The 17,982-nt window shown below is 45.6% G+C and overlaps 3 protein-coding genes across 3 annotated transcripts; 2 read left to right on the top strand and 1 right to left on the bottom strand.

The window, feature by feature from the left end:
- Positions 1 to 1,392: 1,392 nt before the first annotated feature.
- On the top strand, positions 1,393 to 3,216 carry LOC131282002 (elongation factor Tu, mitochondrial). Its single transcript, XM_058311383.1, has 3 exons — positions 1,393 to 1,535; positions 1,664 to 2,517; positions 2,585 to 3,216. Exons 1-3 carry the CDS (start codon positions 1,496 to 1,498, stop codon positions 3,089 to 3,091), a joined length of 1,401 nt encoding a protein of 466 aa, XP_058167366.1. The 5' UTR covers positions 1,393 to 1,495; the 3' UTR covers positions 3,092 to 3,216.
- Positions 3,217 to 3,262: 46 nt separating this feature from the next.
- On the bottom strand, positions 3,263 to 6,583 carry LOC131282000 (alanine--tRNA ligase, mitochondrial). Its single transcript, XM_058311380.1, has 4 exons — positions 6,024 to 6,583; positions 5,597 to 5,948; positions 5,387 to 5,526; positions 3,263 to 5,310 (listed from the first exon to the last, which is right to left on the bottom strand). Exons 1-4 carry the CDS (start codon positions 6,581 to 6,583, stop codon positions 3,324 to 3,326), a joined length of 3,039 nt encoding a protein of 1,012 aa, XP_058167363.1. The 3' UTR covers positions 3,263 to 3,323.
- A 534-nt stretch (positions 6,584 to 7,117) lies between these two features.
- LOC131282649 (cohesin subunit SA-1) lies at positions 7,118 to 10,906 on the top strand. Its single transcript, XM_058312175.1, has 6 exons — positions 7,118 to 7,166; positions 7,252 to 7,287; positions 7,327 to 8,530; positions 8,664 to 10,149; positions 10,221 to 10,609; positions 10,682 to 10,906. The coding sequence occupies exons 1-6, from the start codon at positions 7,136 to 7,138 to the stop codon at positions 10,893 to 10,895; spliced, it is 3,360 nt and encodes a 1,119-aa protein (XP_058168158.1). The 5' UTR covers positions 7,118 to 7,135; the 3' UTR covers positions 10,896 to 10,906.
- Positions 10,907 to 17,982: the final 7,076 nt, after the last annotated feature.

Here is a 17,982-nt window from a genome sequence, read left to right as displayed (position 1 = left end):
TGGGTCTTACAAGCTTGAACCTGTGAATAAAACAGCTCATTTGGGCCGCCAAGGGCCCAGCGGATGTAGGAATTGAATATCTCAAATACTTTAGATATATTGTAATGGACGCAAAGCACCAGTTTACCTACCTGTCGCTGGAATCTAGCTTTACATACAATATATCAGCCATGTCTGAGGCGCTATTTGTGAAGAATGTTATCAGAACCTCAAACATGTTCGTTCCGCGATAAAGTACCCGCCGGGGAAGTGCGGAAAAACATCAAAAGAACTTGCTTCACTGTTTCGGTGACCCACGATGGATTCAATTTGAATGATAACGCTGTCATAATTGTTTTTGAAACATAATAAATGCTACTCTTCTTGGAATGAACTCGGGTAAATCAGTTAGTCTGCATATTCCCAAAAAGGACTAAATTGTTCGTGTTGTTTGAATACTATTAGAAGAATAATGTCAACTATATTGATATTCTTATGTAAATCATTCATTGAATTAAACATATCATATGAAAAATCGGCATTAGATGAGCATGTATGATATGACGGATTGGGATTCGGACTTGGAGATCCGGATCTCAGAATGGATTTGAATCGAAAGATTCGAATCCCTGTAGAGATTCAGTTTTCCCATCACTAGTTGCGGGTAATGACGAGACTAGTGTTGGCAGAATCGGGATTCGGAAGATTCGAAGATTCGATTCCTAGACGGATTCTAAAGATTTGATTCAATTTGATCAAATCAGATTTGATTTGTTTGGGACTTGATTTGATTCGATTCTGACTTGATCCTAATCTATTTGAATCGACTCGCAATGATAAGCCGTCATAATTTTTCACATAATGAGTCGATTTTCACATGATTAGTCACATAATGAGTCGATCTAGAGACAATGTAATTGATTTCAGTTTACTCAAATCGAACGCTGGGTAGAATGGATTATTGGACATAAATTGAGTTTTTTGCGCGATTTATAAGTTAGGCTCTTCTTCTTTTCTTCTTCTTCTTTCGTTATATGAGTCGGGGTGTATCCTCCTTCGCTAAGTCAAACAATTTGTTCCCTTACTCGTAATCAGAGGCGTACGGACGCTGCCTGATCTCCTATGAAGGGGCTCGTCCGCTCGACGGCTATAATAGCCATATGTCCACCCATCGTCAACGGGAGGGATAATTTCTTCCGTTTGTCATTACACAAAAACTCGTGGTCCGCTTGATCGACTCAAACAGCACGAGATGTGCGGCAGCTAGGATTTCAAGAATATCATTATTGACCAAGTGTGCAACAGTCATAACAAATGTGTTATGTCATATGTCACTGTCAAGCAAGGTATATATAAAACCGAAACGAAATATGTGCACACCTTGGTTGCTTGACTGACAGAACGTCAAAAATCCTTGCGCAAGAAAGTGAAAAATTTTCAGGTCTCCGGCTGACCGGGAATTAGAGGTTTTGTATCGTTGTAAAACTGGAAAAATACCACTTTTCTGGTGTAGAAAATGTCGACCTATCTTGCTCTCCGAGCACTTCTTAGTCCGAGTGAGTGTTGGTAGTTAAAAGAACATTACATTGTGCTACCATCTCGTGTTGATTGGGATGTGGTTTGCAGACCATCCATGTGAAGTGAGGTTAATTTTGTAATCAAATGTAATTTTTGACTTTTCCAGTTGCCCGGAAGACGGTGGTACAGATCCTCTCGACCGGCAATGGGTTAAATGTGGTGCGCAGATCAGCTCCGGCTTTACGAGCGGTACCGGTGCGGTTCTACGCCGAGAAGGAGGTATTCAAGCGCGACAAACCGCATTGTAACGTCGGTACCATCGGTCATGTCGATCACGGTAAAACGACCCTTACGGCGGCAATCACAAAGGTGCTGGCCGACAAGGATCTGGCGGAGAGCAAAAAGTACACCGACATTGACAACGCGCCGGAGGAAAAGGCGCGCGGTATCACGATCAATGTGGCGCATATCGAGTATCAAACGGAAAATCGCCACTACGGCCATACGGACTGTCCGGGGCATGCGGATTACATTAAGAACATGATCACCGGTACGGCACAGATGGACGGTGCGATCTTGGTAGTGGCCGCAACAGACGGTGCGATGCCTCAGACTCGCGAACATTTGCTGCTGGCGAAGCAGATTGGTGTCAACCACATTGTTGTGTTCATCAATAAGGTGGACGCCGCTGACCAGGAGATGGTCGATCTGGTGGAGATGGAAATTCGTGAGCTTATGTCGGAGATGGGCTTCGATGGTGATAACGTGCCGGTCATCAAGGGATCGGCGCTCTGTGCGCTGGAAGGCCGTGAACCGGAGATCGGTGCCAATGCCGTTATGAAACTGCTCGAGGAGGTGGACAAGTACGTGCCGACGCCGGTTCGTGAGCTGGACAAACCATTCCTGCTGCCGGTGGAATCCGTGCACAGCATTCCTGGTCGTGGTACTGTAGTTACCGGACGTCTGGAGCGTGGTACGCTCAAAAAGGGTCAGGAATGTGAATTCGTTGGATATAATAAGGTACGTATTCAGCGGTTCTTTTCGTAAGAAACCATAAAGTTAATTTCCTTTTTTTCCAATATATCAGGTGATCAAATCTACCATCACTGGCATTGAGATGTTCCACAAAATCCTCGAGGAAGCACATGCCGGTGATCAGCTTGGTGCGCTCGTGCGTGGCATCAAGCGCGATGACATTAAACGTGGTATGGTGATGTGCAAGCCGGGTACCATGAAAGCCAACGATAACTTCGAGGCGCAGGTGTACATTCTCAGCAAGGACGAAGGTGGTCGCCACAAACCCTTCACCAGCTTCATCCAGCTGCAGATGTTCTCGCGTACGTGGGATTGTGCGACGCAGGTGCAAATCCCGGGGAAGGACATGATCATGCCGGGTGAGGACGCTAAGCTGCAGCTGAGGTTGATGCGCCCGATGGTGCTAGAGCAGGGACAACGGTTCACGCTGCGCGATGGACACATTACCCTCGGTACCGGGGTGGTCACAAAGCTACTCAATCCTCTCACCGAAAAAGAGCGGCTGGCACTGACGGAAGGCAAGAAAGCCCGCGAAAAGGCTGCCAGTGGCAAGGCGTAAAATCGCTGCAACGGTGCTTTTAATGTGAAAGTATGTTTAATGTTAAGGAACGGAGAATTTAAGCTAGTTGTTTAGATGGAAAACCTATTCGGAAATGAACCGCCCCGATTACTCTGCGGGAAACTAACCAATCTATTGTGTATTACAACTCGCAAAAAAAGGCTCAACTGTACAGATAAGGATAACAAAACAACGTATATTCAACTTGTCTCCATTAGCCATTTACGAGGCACTAATGAAAATTTCCTTCCGCAAACTTGTTCGCTGCTCGGAGCGCATTTTCCAGCATAGATTCAAAATCCATCTTCGTCACCTTCCGGCTCTTCATGTTACACACTTCAGCGGCATTCTGTCCTTTCGGCGCAGCCGTTTGTGCTTTGAACGTGTTGGCCACCTCGGTGAGCCATCTTTCGGCATTGAACCGCTCGCTTACCATGGACCGCGGTACCGTTGCCCGTGCCTTAATCTGATTGTCCGTTATGCTGATAACCAGGATCGGTCGATCGGGACAGTAGCGGGTCGCTTTGCTCAGCTGCACATCGTCGAGGATGATGGAACACTCGAGAAAGTGCACAATGTACCGATCGGTCGCTGGGGGTTTCTGTTCGATGAGGTTACGCATTTCAATGTCAACAAGTTCACGTAGTGACTCCCGTGAGCGATTCTTTAAAGCTTGATACAGCGTATTGATTACCTCCAGGCAGCGCTGCCGAACACAGTAGGGAAGGTGAATATTGTTGTCCATTCCGGTCAGCAGGACGTTCTTGAGCCGTTGCATTCGCGACTCGATGATGGTGAGTTCTTCCTGCCGTTCATTTTGCCCCGCATCCTGCCGAAGCTGCTCAACGTCGTTCTGTATCTGCCGACCCAGGTAGTGGACTTTCTTCGCGGCCTGGCCTGCCACGGCATGGAAGGTAAAACATCCGCTCTTCGATTGGGTTACGTTTGTGATGGCAAAATCTTGCAACTCGCCCGTGGTAATGGCATGCGTACCGCAGCAAAGCTCCCGTGACACATTCCCCACCGAAACAACCCTTAAACCACGGTCTGGGTAGGTTTCACCGGGAACCGTCGTAATGTTGCCAAAGTCTAGTTCGTTTGCGTTGCAAACATTGACACTCGTCGGTTGGTTTTGGTTTATAACGGCACGCACTTCCGCCTCGATAGTTGCCACCTGATCGAGCGTTATTTTATCGCCACTGATGGCCAGCTCCAGTCGAAGACCCTTCTCCGACACGGCGCTAGATCTTTGACACATCGGCAGGGCGACAACTTTTCGCACGACCGCGTTGAGCAAATGGGTAGCAGTGTGGTGCACCGTAAGCAGTGTCCGGCGATTCGAGTCTACCTGCAATACAACCCGGTCACCGATGGCAAGAGGTGTATTCGTTTTATTCTCAACCGTATGTACGATGAACCCGTTGTGCTTACTGACGGAAGCGATGTCGACGCATTTTGTTTCCCCAGCGTTGCCTTCTTGGATGACTAGGCGTCCGATGTCACCTTGTTGACCGCCTGATTCACAGTAAAAGTTGCTCTGTTCGGTCACGATATGTAGCAGGCGATTAGTTTCATCTTCCAGAAGGAGGTTTACGCGCGTCTGACAAGGGGCGACATCGTACACGCCCTTTTCCTGGTTAAACGTGTAATTATATTTTCGCTCATCCCGTGTCGGCTTCAGGCTCGCTTCATCAAGCGATTGTTTGATGCTTTGGAACGCCGAAAGGCGTTCTTGCAATTTCGTTGCAAGCTCGTGCTTGTGACCGTCTTTCAACTCTCGCACGTATCGATCGTAGTCCCGGAAGTCGAGGGAGAATTTCAACATTTCACCCAACTTGACTAGTAGCTCTTCGTCTAATCCGTAAGTATCGAACATTTTGTGTATGGCCTGACCGGTTAGTACGGTCGGGGAAGTTTGAACTAACTCCTTGATGGCCCCTGGAAGACCTGCGTGTTCGAGAACTTCCGATTCTTCAAGCATGGGGAAACTTTTCAGAAGGGACGCCGTTTCGGCAGACCGTTTTGAACGGAGTTGGTTGTAGGATTGTTGTTCATGATCAATGATTTGGAGTGTAGCTGGCAAGTTTGTGCGCATTTCGGGATAAACGTCACCAAGAATTTCCACCACGGCAGGTATGGTTTCCTTAAGAAGCTGCGGACACTGAAAGGCACCATTTGCAAGGGCGAGCGATTTTCGAATGATTCGTCGAAGTTTGTGGCTGCAAACATTGAAGAAGAAAAATGAATTTTAAAAACTGTCTACATTGCATTACTAACTAATTATTGTATCCTTACTTTTGTGAAGGAAACATCCCATCAGCCAAACAAGCCGTTATCATTCGGCTGTGGTCCGCCAAAATTCGATAGGCAGTGTCTAATTCATAATTACTTTCGTTGCTGGTAAAACATCCACTGTAAGGGTTTTTCTTTGAGGCCTGTAGCGAAAAGACGATACTGTTTAGAGATCGTATTTTGAACCGACATAGTAACATCGCTCGCTCATACCTTCTGGATTCTTTGAAATACAGGATTGAACAAATCCGTATCGTAGTTACTCATCTTTCCTTGCAAATGAGCAACCAGCCGCTCGAGGCCCATTCCTGTATCCACGTGATGCTGAGGTAGATTGTTTATCGATCCGTCTATTAGTGACCGATTGTATTGAATAAATACAATATTCCAGATCTCGGTCAGATCCGGCACGCCGGCATTTACCAAATGTCGTCTAGCTTCTGTATGTCTGTATTCATTGGACAGATCAAGATGTATTTCGGTGCAGGGACCGCACGGACCAGAATTTCCCATTTCCCAAAAGTTGTCACGTGCACCGAAGGGAAGAATTCGATCCTTTGGAATGCTGGATAAAATAAAAACAACGTTATCATAAACGGATGCCTTTCAAAGTTAATCAATTTTCATTGAAAAGCCTTACCCTAGACTCAACCAAATCTCACGGCACTCGTCATCGGCCGGTAAGTTGAGCTTAGTATCTCCTCCAAAGTAAGTAACGTAAATTCGCCCGGCATCGATACGGTACACATTTCTCAATAGATCCCAAGCCATTTCGCAGGCTTCCCGCTTGAAGTAATCTCCGAACGACCAGTTGCCAAGCATTTCGAAAAACGTGTGATGATAGCTGTCGGTGCCGACGACGGAGAGGTCATTATGTTTTCCACCGACTCGGACACATTTTTGGGAATTGACCACTCGTGGGCATGGTCGATCGATAGCGCCAAGGAAGATGTTTTTAAACTGATTCATACCAGCGTTGACGAATGCGATTGTACTGTCGTTGTAAGGAATCAATGAGCTCGACCGTAGCAAGCGATGATTGTGTTTGCCCGTAAAGTAATCTATGAACTGTTGCCTAATTTCGTTCGAACTTGGTCCGGCACTGGAACAGGACTGATGGCGAACATGGTGGATGGAAGATTTGCGTAGCGTGCGACTGCGTAGGAAAACTTTAGGGACGGAAATTAGTCGAAAACCCATTGTTATTACTTTTTGCCTAAATATTATACAACACGCCGGCGGCCGGATGATTGCAGCGACTAGAACTGACACATTTACAGGTTATGATGGTTTGTTTACATTTCTGACGTTACCGACTGTGTTGCAATCAGTATTTTTGAAAATATTCCGCTCGCATCATTTAGAATAATGGTAAAATATCGTATATTATACTTTTTCGTAAAATAAGAAGTATTTAAAGGCTACAAAGATGCATTCCAATCCAATATTTAAGGTTGGCTTTAACGGTTTTTAACCTAATTTGAAACAAACACCATTTGCTACATGGGCCAAATATCAGTCGCCATGACAGTTTTCATAGAACGCTTGACATATTTTGATGCACAAAATTTGTTTGATGCTATTTTTCGTCGAAGTAAAAACGCTAGTGAATGTTTCTTTGGTGTTTGATTTCATGTTAAAATCCTAATCATCTCATTGGTCCTGTTAAAACTGTTAACTTAGGGTGTTATTCGTGAATTTGTAAAAGATAAGGTGTACAGAATGCATCGGCGAGGTGGAAAACGAATTCGTATGAACGAGCCTCCTCCGGATTACGAGGAACCGGAGAATCTGTATCAAAAGTAGGTGTCAAAGCCTTTTCTGTGTAAACCATTGGAAGGGCAAACTAAACTTATCCATCAAATCCATTTACAGCGAACCATTAAACGAAAGTTGGTCATCAGGTGGCCACGAAGATGGTGCGCCTCATGAAGACGCCGGAGGAGAACCTTCGCGCGGTAGAATGACCCGATTGCGGGCCCGCGGAGGGGTTCCACTGAAGGCACCAATTATTGAAGACGACGACGATGACTTCTTTTTCGAGAAAGAACATCAAAAAAAGCGCAAGGCACCAAGAAAGCCCCGTGAAGTCGTACCCAAGGAACACACGGAGAAGCCACCCAAGGTGTATCACCATCGTGAGGAAAGGGAGGAACGGGTGGTCGTTACGGAGCGTGAAAGTACGACGGATGAGTCGAGTTTGTATTACATTCTGCGCCACTCGAAGTCCAGTATCGCTTCGATCGTCGATGATTGGATAGAAAGGTACAAGAGCGACAAGGACTCGGCGCTGATTGCTTTGATGAATTTTTTCGTCAATGCGAGCGGTTGCAAGGGTAAAATAACGGCCGAGATGCAACAATCCATGGAGCATACAGCAATTATTCGTAAGATGACCGAAGAGTTCGACGAAGATAGCCACGAGTATCCCCTGATGATGTCCGGCCAGCAGTGGAAAAAGTTCAAGATGAATTTCTGCGATTTCGTACAAACACTCGTAAAGCAATGCCAGTATTCGATCATTTACGACCAGTTCCTGATGGACAACGTAATTTCGCTGCTTACCGGTCTGTCGGATTCACAGGTGCGAGCCTTCCGTCACACGGCCACGCTGGCCGCGATGAAGCTCATGACCGCCTTGGTTGACGTGGCACTGCTTGTGTCCATTCACTTCGATAATGCAGCTCGTCAGTACGAAGCGGAACGGACTAAACCACGCGACCGACGTGCCCCCGATCGTTTAGAGTCGCTGATGGCCAAGAGGACGGAGCTGGAGGAGAACACAGATGAAATCAAAAATATGCTGACATACATGTTCAAGTCAGTGTTTGTGCACCGATACCGGGACACACTGCCGGATATTCGGGCCATCTGCATGTCGGAGATAGGTATATGGATGATGAAATTTTCGTCAAACTTTTTGGACGACTCATATCTGAAGTACATCGGCTGGACCTTGCACGACAAGGTCGGCGATGTGCGCCTCAAGTGTCTGCAGGCTCTTCTGCCGCTGTACGAGAACGAGGAGCTCAAGGGAAAGCTTGAATTGTTCACCTCAAAGTTCAAGGATCGTATTGTGGCGATGACGCTGGATAAGGAGTATGAGGCAGCGGTCCATGCCGTCCGACTGGTCATAAACATTCTCAAGTGAGTGTTTAATAGTTCGATAGAACCGCACAGAGGTTCGGTGAAATAGATGGAATCTATTTCTACAACTTCTTTAACAAAAAAACATTATTTTTATTCAATTTTAAAATAATTTTTATCCAACCGGTTTTAGGAGCCACCAGGAAATCCTCACCGACAAAGATTGTGAAATCGTGTACGAGTTGGTCTATTCTTCCCATCGCGGAGTCGCCCAAGCAGCGGCTGAGTTTTTAAACGTTCGACTTTTCTGCCTGGATCCTAGTATGCCACCAACGTACACAAGGCGCGGCAAGCAGCGACTTCCCAACACGCCGCTCATTCGTGATTTGGTGCAGTTTTTCATCGAATCCGAACTGCACGAGCATGGTGCATACTTGGTCGATTCCTTCATCGACAACAATCCGATGCTAAAGGATTGGGAGTGCTACACCGATCTGCTTCTAGAAGAGCCTGGGGCAATGGAAGAAACGCTTGATAACAAGCAAGAGTCCACGCTGATAGAAATTATGGTCAGTGCAGTTCGTCAGTCGGCCACCGGTGAACCTCCTGTGGGACGTGGCAGCAGTCGCAAGATGACACTGAGTGCTAAGGAAATAAAGCAAGTGCAGGATGACAAACAGCGGCTAACCGAGCATTTCATCCAGACGTTGCCACTACTGCTGCACAAGTACAGCGCCGACGGAGAGAAGCTAACGAATCTCCTTGCGATCCCACAGTACTTCGATATCGAGCTGTTTACCACGACGCGACAGGAGGCAAACTTACAGGCACTGCTGGATAAAATGACTCACGTCATGTCGACACACGTGGATCGAGAGGTTCTTGAAACGTGCGCCAAGACGCTAGAGTTCTTGTGCACGGAAGGAAGCGCCATCTATACCCGCTGCGATCTGGCACGCTCAAACATGATCGATGAGTGCGTCAACCGGTACAGGGAGGCAATCGACGACTATCGCACACTGATTGCCGGTGATGAGATTCCGAACGAAGACGAAATATACAATGTGAACATCTCGCTGAAGAAAGTCTCCATCCTGTACGCCAGCCACAATCTGAACCCGTGGAATCTGTTCGATTCACTGTACCAAGATATTGACGAGCGGGTATCCGGGAATAAGCCGGACGAGGGCATACCGAAAGAAGCGCTAGTATACTGCATTGAGGCGTGCTTCTTCTCCATCAACTGGGGCTTGAACCATCTCGAGACGACTTTGGATCGGTCGCAGGTGGCGCAGGAGGCCCACGAGTTGAATTTAAATTTGCGTAAATATATGAACGCATGTAATCATCTGGTGCGGTACGATCGCGAATCGGCCGTGCAAGAGGCGGTCTACATGTCACTTTGCGATCTGCTCGTGGTGTTTTCCAACCAGCTGCGAAGCCATACCGACGAAAATATACAATCGCTCGTATTTACCCCGAACGACGAGCAGCAAGTTTTGTTGAACGAGTTTGTGCAGACGAATGTGTTTGCGACGGAACAGCACGAAGGACTGGATGAGACTCGCATCGAGGAGTTGCATAAGCGGCGAAGTTTTTTGGCCGCATATTGCAAGCTGATCGTGTATAACATTCTACCGACCAAGGCGGCTGCGGACATATTCAAACACTACCTGCGGGTATGTCAATTCATCAATAAGCCATTTATTTCTGAAGTATCAACCGTCCAATTTTCGTTTATTTTTTTTAGCACTACGATGAATATGGTGACATCATCAAAACGACGCTTGGAAAAACGCGCGAGATAAGCAAAGTGAACTGCTCGTTGACCATGTGCCTCAGCTTAAGCACACTTTTCCAGGAAATCCAAGAATCGTCCGAGGACGGACGAGTCTCGAGAACATCCCAGGAGTTCCTCGACCTCAAGGAACTGGCCAAACGGTTTGCACTGTCGTTCGGCTTGGACGCTGTCAAAAACCGGGAAGCAATCACCGTTTTTCACCGGGCCGGTATATACTTTGCCGTCAACACACCGGACGAAGGTAACGAAGATCCATCGGCTGCACCACCGCGTATTGCGTTCCTGGAGGTGTTGGCCGAGTTAACCAACAAGTTGATCAAGCAGGATAAGAAGTTCATGTAAGGATAATGATGCTTGCGTTTGGCAATTGTATCGGAAATTACATTTCCTGTTCTTGTTCCATCACACAGTCTCACTGTTCTCGATCGACGTCTGAAAACGGGTATTCCATCGAGTCGTTCCGAAGACTGGATACCGATGGTGATGTATCGCAACTCGTTGCTGCACGGAGAAACCGACCAACTTCCGGTCACCTCAAAGCGAGCGTATACCAGAAAGAAGAAGGACGCCGATCACGACGACGACGATGAACACGACGATGAGGATGAGGATTATATCGCATAAACGTATTTATTGATTTTCGTTTTGTGTGCTAATACTAATATTTTAAATAATGTGGTGGGTTTCTACTACCTTACTAATAATAATAACATTTTAGAAGTTTAGAATATATGAACAAAAAATTAAGTAGTCGCGAACAGATACCTATTTGACGAAAGAAATATTATAAGTACAGTATAAAATGAAACAACAGTCTTAATCCGTTACAAAGCATCGGTTGGGATCCGCCCAGAAGTCCCATAATATGTAAATTATTGACACAACCAAATGATTTATTTTCTCAGACGTGACTTAACCATCGTTTCGATCATTGTAAAACCTCAACCTTTATTACATCTATCTTAATGAATGTGGGCAAACAATCATAAACTACTTCTATTTAATTCATGAATGGATAGAAGAATATCACTCATTTTTTCCTCCCTCTAGTTTGAATGCCGAAAGTTATCTTTATGTTCCAAAGCAAACATTTCTGTTACGTATTTTGTAAATCAAGCCGTTTACTTTGACGAATCTTTGTAATCATCTGGTGTGGAACAGAAAGCGCTCCAATCTTTCGACAAGATAACATGGAAATGAGGAATTAAACATAGGCAATCTTAATAATGCGTTTAATATCTCATGAAGTGGATCGATGAGCTCCCACCCAGAAAAGTGTTCTCGGGGAACGTTTTGTCGTATGGACGATTAATAATAAATTCTTAACGTGAGTAATTAACTTTAATCATAATTATCATTGCAACAAATTCAACCTTAGGCAGGTGGCGGGGATTGTTGTGGGGTCTACTACCTTGACCTAATAAATAATGCAAACAGATCGAAGCTGTTGATTATGCCGGATTTATAGGGTTTTTAGATGGCGCGACGCTATACTTCTGCAAACTCTCTTGGGGTGATGATGTGTAATTCAAAATGGCACGTTCGCATAAACACACCGTAAATAAGTTTTACTTGATAAAGTAATTCAAAGTAATCCTGCAAAGTAAGTTACTAGAGCCACAATTGTGTAGCCTTTAATTGGAAATATGTGAATTTATTCTCACTGTAACACAAAACAGTTTTCTCCCATCGCCGTGGGGTGTAGGTAACTGGACTAATCAATTGTTTGGCATCTGGGTAATCCACCGCAACAACTAATTTAGAAACCTTTTCTAGCTTGCTGGTGGGGGCGCGTTTAGGTTGCCTGTTGTATCCTTTTCATCTATTCACGGTTCGGTTAATAGTTTCTGGTGCTGAGAGTGACATTTTGCTACCCGCAGGGTTTCCTGAAACACCGTAGCGAATAAATAATGAGTAAATTACAAGACTAATTGTTGTTTCGCATACGCAACAATATTTAAAATCAGTTAAAATTATATCTACGGTGGTCGGACTAATGTTGAGGTGAAATTCATCTAGCAACATTTAGTACTAATTTTGTAAAGTGTTTACAGTTCGTTACACAAATAATAGGTTGGTAGTTCGTTTACCAGTAGTGAGGTGTACTAGCGTACCGTTTACTAGACACTAGGTGAGAAGATTTAAAACGTGAACTGGTAGTCTCTCACTTCCTAGAAAGAGGGCCGGCTGTTGTTGGATGGTTTCTCTCTAGCTCTCCTCTCAACGTCTACTGTTTGAACTTCAGGATTCGCAACGGTATCGCCTTTAAGCCAACCCTCGCAAGCTCTCAGATGTTTATTTGCTTCTGACGAGGAAGGTTCCCTGTGATTTCGTGTCCCGTTGTTGGTTTATACACGCCGGCGGTGTATTTGACGAAAATAAGGGAAAACTGTGCGTACATTCGAGCGGCTTACATTCCATGACAACTGTGTGAGTGTTAAACAAACGTGAGCTACCACGGATTTGCGGTTTGATTTGGAGAAGAATGTAGTAAACTGCTAGTTAATAATTATTTGAAGCATTAAGGAGAGTTTTCTACAGTGCTAAAGAAAAACAGGTAAAGCCAAATTCGTGAAATTGCTGTATCATTTATCTAAAGTTGATTTACAAATTGAATTGTTAAAGTTCTTAGCTACTTTGATTACCACCTTACATGGGTCAAATAATGCTCTCAATGCCTAAATTATCTTGAGTGTGGAAAAAGTTCAATAAATGCCAATATTCAGTCGATTGGCATTTCTTACCAGACAAGTAGTCACCTTATCACTCTACTGCCATCCTTGCATCCTGGGGCATGTACGCTTAAACTTTTAGATCCCGGTGCACCATTGCACTGACATCCTTCAGGAGTTCCTCAACGTGACACTTCTGATCTGCTCGACACGTGATCTTTCCGTGTCGGTACGAGAAGGAACATGGAAATAAGTATATCCTAGCTCAGCGGTAAGGTCTTCCTTTGAACATCGGTTAGTTTCACACCATTCGCTCTCTAACCACCACTGGAACACAGGACGGTGTTGGCGACGGAGTTGTGTCTTATGTGACAGGGCTCGAGCACTTTGCACATATATCAGTTACGGGATAACCGAGTGATTGGAGATTTTATTTGCGCCATGCATACGAGGCTGCCTGGCTGTGCCGGTTTTGAATCACATCGGAGTCGAAATCGAAATTGGATCCCACTTCGAGATGTACTTTTTTCGCTTCCGAATCAAACGCCGCGTTCCGATCACAGACACTAATCTTGTTTTGATAGCGAAGATGATTATGCATGGCTGTTCGTTTTCGGTATCCCATTTCACAGCGATGTGCATTATTTTTTTGTTCCAAGATGGATGTTTAGCATTTTATTTTTGCCCTTCTAATCCATCGATATGGTTCGTACGGACGTGTCGTTGTGCTATTGTGGCCTGCAACGGTTTGGAACGATGTTTGATTCGAACGGGATTTTTTAACCGCGTGCAGCTTTTTTTTTAACTGAGAATCCTTTCGGAAGTGTACCGAATGGTACGGCGGGATAGACACATTATGCAACGGGGGTGGGAAGCAAATAGGTTTCTTTGCTTGTGCCACCCGCGAACGTGACCGAAATGTCAAGCCGAGGCGTAACTGATCGATTTGTACGTGTAAACATCGGGAAAATGCAAGGATTGTGGCTAATGGTCCATATTCGATTGATCCGCTCCGGAGACGTGCCGGGATAGGGATGTGTTTTAGGATGGTACGTTTCATTTTTCATCCGTTTCAATCAAGCTTTTCCCTCCCAGTCCTGTGGATTAAGGAAAACAAAAGCTTATCACAGTGTCCCTTTATCCTTTCCCTCCGGAGGGTTAAATTGATTGATGGGCAACCCATTTTTAACCTAATAAACATTAAATCGTAAAACGTACCACATGTTCGCATGCCATAAAACGGCCGAGTCAAGTGGAATTGCGTTTAAATTCCTTGCTTAAATTATCCGTTGAAAATAAATCCACGCTTCGATGGTAGATCCGGCTGTCGGCCGTGCGGAACCACCCCTCCCGCATGTTGACGCCTTTTGCGAGAATAGAAACGTCCCATTTATCACCGCAACGGAGGCGGTTCGCTGCCGCCAACCGATGCGAACCGGTGAACATAATACGCCGTGTTCCAATTTCAACCACCGCTCCAAAAAGGCGACTCGGGCCCGGTTGGTTGCCCTGTCCCGGGAGTCCAATCTGGGGCTTGTTATGGGTGGCAAAAGCATGGAACATTTCAGTACCCCCAAGCACTTGTGCTAGGCTATCGCTGTAAGACTTAGGCGGAACACTGCATCTGCAACCATTGGACCACGGCGAAATGTGTCCGAGAGTGTAGAGGCGTATACCGCGCCGGATAGTATCGCTTTCAACTCATCCTGCCGACGAGACGACACGGGGACAGCTTACAGGACGTTTATTAGAACCCCTTTCCGATGCCGCTGGATTCAGTCAACTTGTTGTGTATCAATTTTGTGTCACCGTCTGGCAATGGTGCGCGCGTTTGAGGAAGCACACGGCGGGTTCTTTTCATCCAGCGGTGATGCTTTCCGGAAACTCGAAGTCCTTGCACTCCTTGGTGGTGCATGTTACGCTGCGGACTGTTTGCAAGAAGTTGTAGGACACCGGAAGCAGGAGGACAGCAACCAACACCACCGATAAGCAAGTTTAGTATTGTGGCATTCCTCAAGGATGCTGTAGGAATTATTATTACACCCGAACCTGGTGAGACATTCTTCCGGGTGGAGTACGATGGAGGCGCCTGGTTGCTGGTGTCGATGTGGGTCTGTGGTATGTGTTCGGTCCTGGAACATCCGCAAGGACAAAACGGAGTGGTTTATTATTGTCTTATCGCTGATTCCAAATCGAGGACAGGTAAGAAACCCGCTCCGTCCGTACTAAAGAAACCAAAAGGGTAAGGCCGAGTTGACGAGGCACACATAGTTTTCCTTTGGCCATCGCGATGGTCCACAGTGTGTAATGGAGGTTTTTTTTCTCTCCCTCTATCTTGCTTCATAAACTCAATTAACTTTGAGAGCGTGCCATACGACGTCGGCCGCTCGGCAGCGGAGCAGATGATCTAGTTCTTGCAGCAAATGACGCATGATGAGGTGACCGAGAACTGTGTTGTGACAAAACAACAGATTCCATTTTATGTGTTTTCCCCTTTCTTCCGGTGCCGGTGCGGCTATAAAATATGTATCCTCCAAGGTCTGATGCACGTTCATCGTTGGTTTTCGTAAACAACTCTCAATTACTTTCGCTAAATCACTCCACTTTGTCGTGGGAAATCTCGGTGGATCTGCACCGGCCCTGGCTCCGGGACTTTTCGGAAGGGCGGTAAGTAATTGTTTTGCGTTCATTCGTCTTCTCCTCGCGTGCTTTTTTCTCCGCCGGTCGGATTTGGATGGGTTAACGATACGGATGGGGCTTTGTGTTTTCGAAAATAAAAATGTACTTGACATTTTACTGCCTTTTGAAGGAAAACCAAAGAGACCAGGGTACTGTGATGCGTTTAAAAAAAAAGTAGAAAAGGTTTCAATCTAAGCAACCTTCGGAAAGACGGAGTTTCGTTTTCATCGGAAAAAAGGGATACTGTTGCATTACGCAAGAAATCAGTTCGTACGGAAAATCGAAATTCACACCCAGAAAGTGAAAAACCCAACCCAAACGAAGGCACCTGGTGGGTGGGTATGGATGAAAGAAGTTCAAGAAAGTTTTATTGTGTTTTTAGGCGAACAACAACAAAAACTGGCTGGTACACATTTAAATTAAGTTACCAGTGAACGACAATATCCGAACGAGCCACGTCGTATCCACAGGAAGTGTCTGTCTTCGCCCCACCTTAACTACCGTAAGTCCAGAGACCTCGTTACCGAAGTTACCCACTGCCGTTCACGCCGGAAACTCCGTTCATCCGGTTCCGATGGGCCGGAATTCGTTTTGACATGCGGCATCGGAAAAAGAAAGGGGTTTCCAAGTTGGTTGACTTTATTTCGGATGGTTTTTTTTTGTTTCTTTCCTAGATGTAAATGTTTTCGTTGCTTTGCTTTTTTGATCTCGCTTCGGTGGGTGATTTTAGAGTTTCCAGCAACCCTTGGAGGCGGGTGAATTCAAAACGGGTTTTATGGGTGTTTCCCACCACCCCTCTCTCATCCCCAACCAAAATCGTCTTGCTTCATTCGCGTCTCCCCCGGTGGTGGTCTTTTATCTCCCCTTCTGTTAGTGACATTTCACTTGGCCGTTTCCACCACCCGAGGCATGTTCGTATGCTAATTCCACCGTGCCTGTTCCACGAGGTGCGGAAGTTCCGCTGGGGAGTCAGTTGTATATCGCCGTAAAGGTATAAAGTTTACCGACGCTTAGCTGCAGATTAAGAGCGCCACCCACGGCTAGCGGTTTGATTATTGAATAATTTACGCCATCAACCGTTGGTCACCGTTGGAGGGGGTCCTGTTGTTCGGGACACGGGCACACACTGTGCTGTGCTTTTGTGTGAGTGATGAATAATTCACTTTCGAATTGTTGTGTTGTGCTGCGTGGAGGAGGTTTTTCGTTAGTTTGTTTTTTTTTTGTTTTTGGTTTCCAAACAGGAAAGCAACAAATGCTGGCCAGCCACTATTAATAATTAAAATTTTAAACCATTGTTGATCGAAAATTGTGGTTTGCCGGGAGCATGGGAGAATGTTTTTGTCATTTTGTCATGCAAACTAAAGTACGTCTCTAGACTATTATTAGCATAACGGGAAAACATAGAGGGAAAAGCTAGCTGTGGGATACACATTTCCATTTATTTTCAATCCAATTTGCAACGCGTTATACGTTGACAAAGAAGAGTCTTTTTCGATCGTTTTTATTGAATTCAGTGTGGGAAGTCCAACGATCGATCAAAGTGAAAAGTGGGACCAGTTAGGCAAGGATATAACTGGCCCGCGATAACTGTTTTTCCGGTGAACTTTTCCCTTCGATTGCAGTCAGTTTGTTTGGCGTGTGCCAAGTGACTTGTAATTTGCTCCACCCAATGCAGCCGGTTCCGCTGCAGGTTGCCGACGTGATTCGTTGCAGTCCAGAATCAACCGGTTGGGAAAATGGTATCCGAGGAAAACTATACAAACAAAAACGAGGACACTTTCTCCCTGACAAAAGTTTTCCCCAAAAAAAAAAGGATGGGTTGTGTGCAGACAAAAAGCACACACCAATCGAGAAAAGTAGATATTTTGAAGTATAAGATAAAAAAAGCACACGCACGCACACAAATAAATACTGAGAAGGGGTTATGAAATCATGCAAAGCCGAATGGAAAACATTCCACCCGCATCCTTTCGAGCATTTTGCCCGATTCCGACATTCTCGCTGATTCGCATTCGATGCTTCCCGGAATTCGATGAAAATTGTTTTCCGTCCCCCGGATGCCAATGAAGAAGTCAAGTGAACGAACAGCAAAATGGCCATCAAAGCGACGGCCATGAGGTGAAGCAAGCGCACCCGGCCCAAACCGGCGCTGGAAGTATCGGTCGGTAGGATGGGAGGGAAAATGTCCGGTCTGGGGGAGAAAGATAAACGGAAAAGAAAACTAACTAACACATGAACGCACCCGATCACACCAACCACCGGTTGGTACGATATTGTTTTTGCCCCGATTTTATCGGAGCACTTTCACAAATCGGCAAAGTTAAATGCAGTATAAAATTTTAATATCAATTTATGAGTAA

The sequence above is a fragment of the Anopheles ziemanni genome, chromosome 2 (genome assembly GCF_943734765.1).
Source record: "Anopheles ziemanni chromosome 2, idAnoZiCoDA_A2_x.2, whole genome shotgun sequence".
Lineage (NCBI taxonomy): Eukaryota > Metazoa > Arthropoda > Insecta > Diptera > Culicidae > Anopheles > Anopheles ziemanni.
The sequence above is the reverse complement of the archived record's forward strand: the minus strand, read 5'-3'. Positions and strand labels throughout refer to the sequence as shown.

Bases quoted from the DNA above. Each gene is read 5' to 3' on its own strand.
- LOC131282002 (XM_058311383.1), top strand. From the start codon at position 1,496: ATGTCGACCTATCTTGCTCTCCGAGCACTTCTTAGTCCGA. The intron at 1,536-1,663 runs GTGAGTGTTGGT...TGACTTTTCCAG, and splicing joins CCGAGCACTTCTTAGTCCGA to TTGCCCGGAAGACGGTGGTA. The intron at 2,518-2,584 runs GTACGTATTCAG...CCAATATATCAG, and splicing joins AATTCGTTGGATATAATAAG to GTGATCAAATCTACCATCAC.
- LOC131282000 (XM_058311380.1), bottom strand. From the start codon at position 6,583: ATGGGTTTTCGACTAATTTCCGTCCCTAAAGTTTTCCTACGCAGTCGC. The intron at 5,949-6,023 runs GTAAGGCTTTTC...TATTTTATCCAG, and splicing joins GAGATTTGGTTGAGTCTAGG to CATTCCAAAGGATCGAATTC. The intron at 5,527-5,596 runs GTATGAGCGAGC...TTTTCGCTACAG, and splicing joins TATTTCAAAGAATCCAGAAG to GCCTCAAAGAAAAACCCTTA.
- LOC131282649 (XM_058312175.1), top strand. From the start codon at position 7,136: ATGAACGAGCCTCCTCCGGATTACGAGGAAC. The intron at 7,167-7,251 runs CGGAGAATCTGT...CCATCAAATCCA, and splicing joins TCCTCCGGATTACGAGGAAC to TTTACAGCGAACCATTAAAC. The intron at 10,150-10,220 runs GTATGTCAATTC...TATTTTTTTTAG, and splicing joins TATTCAAACACTACCTGCGG to CACTACGATGAATATGGTGA.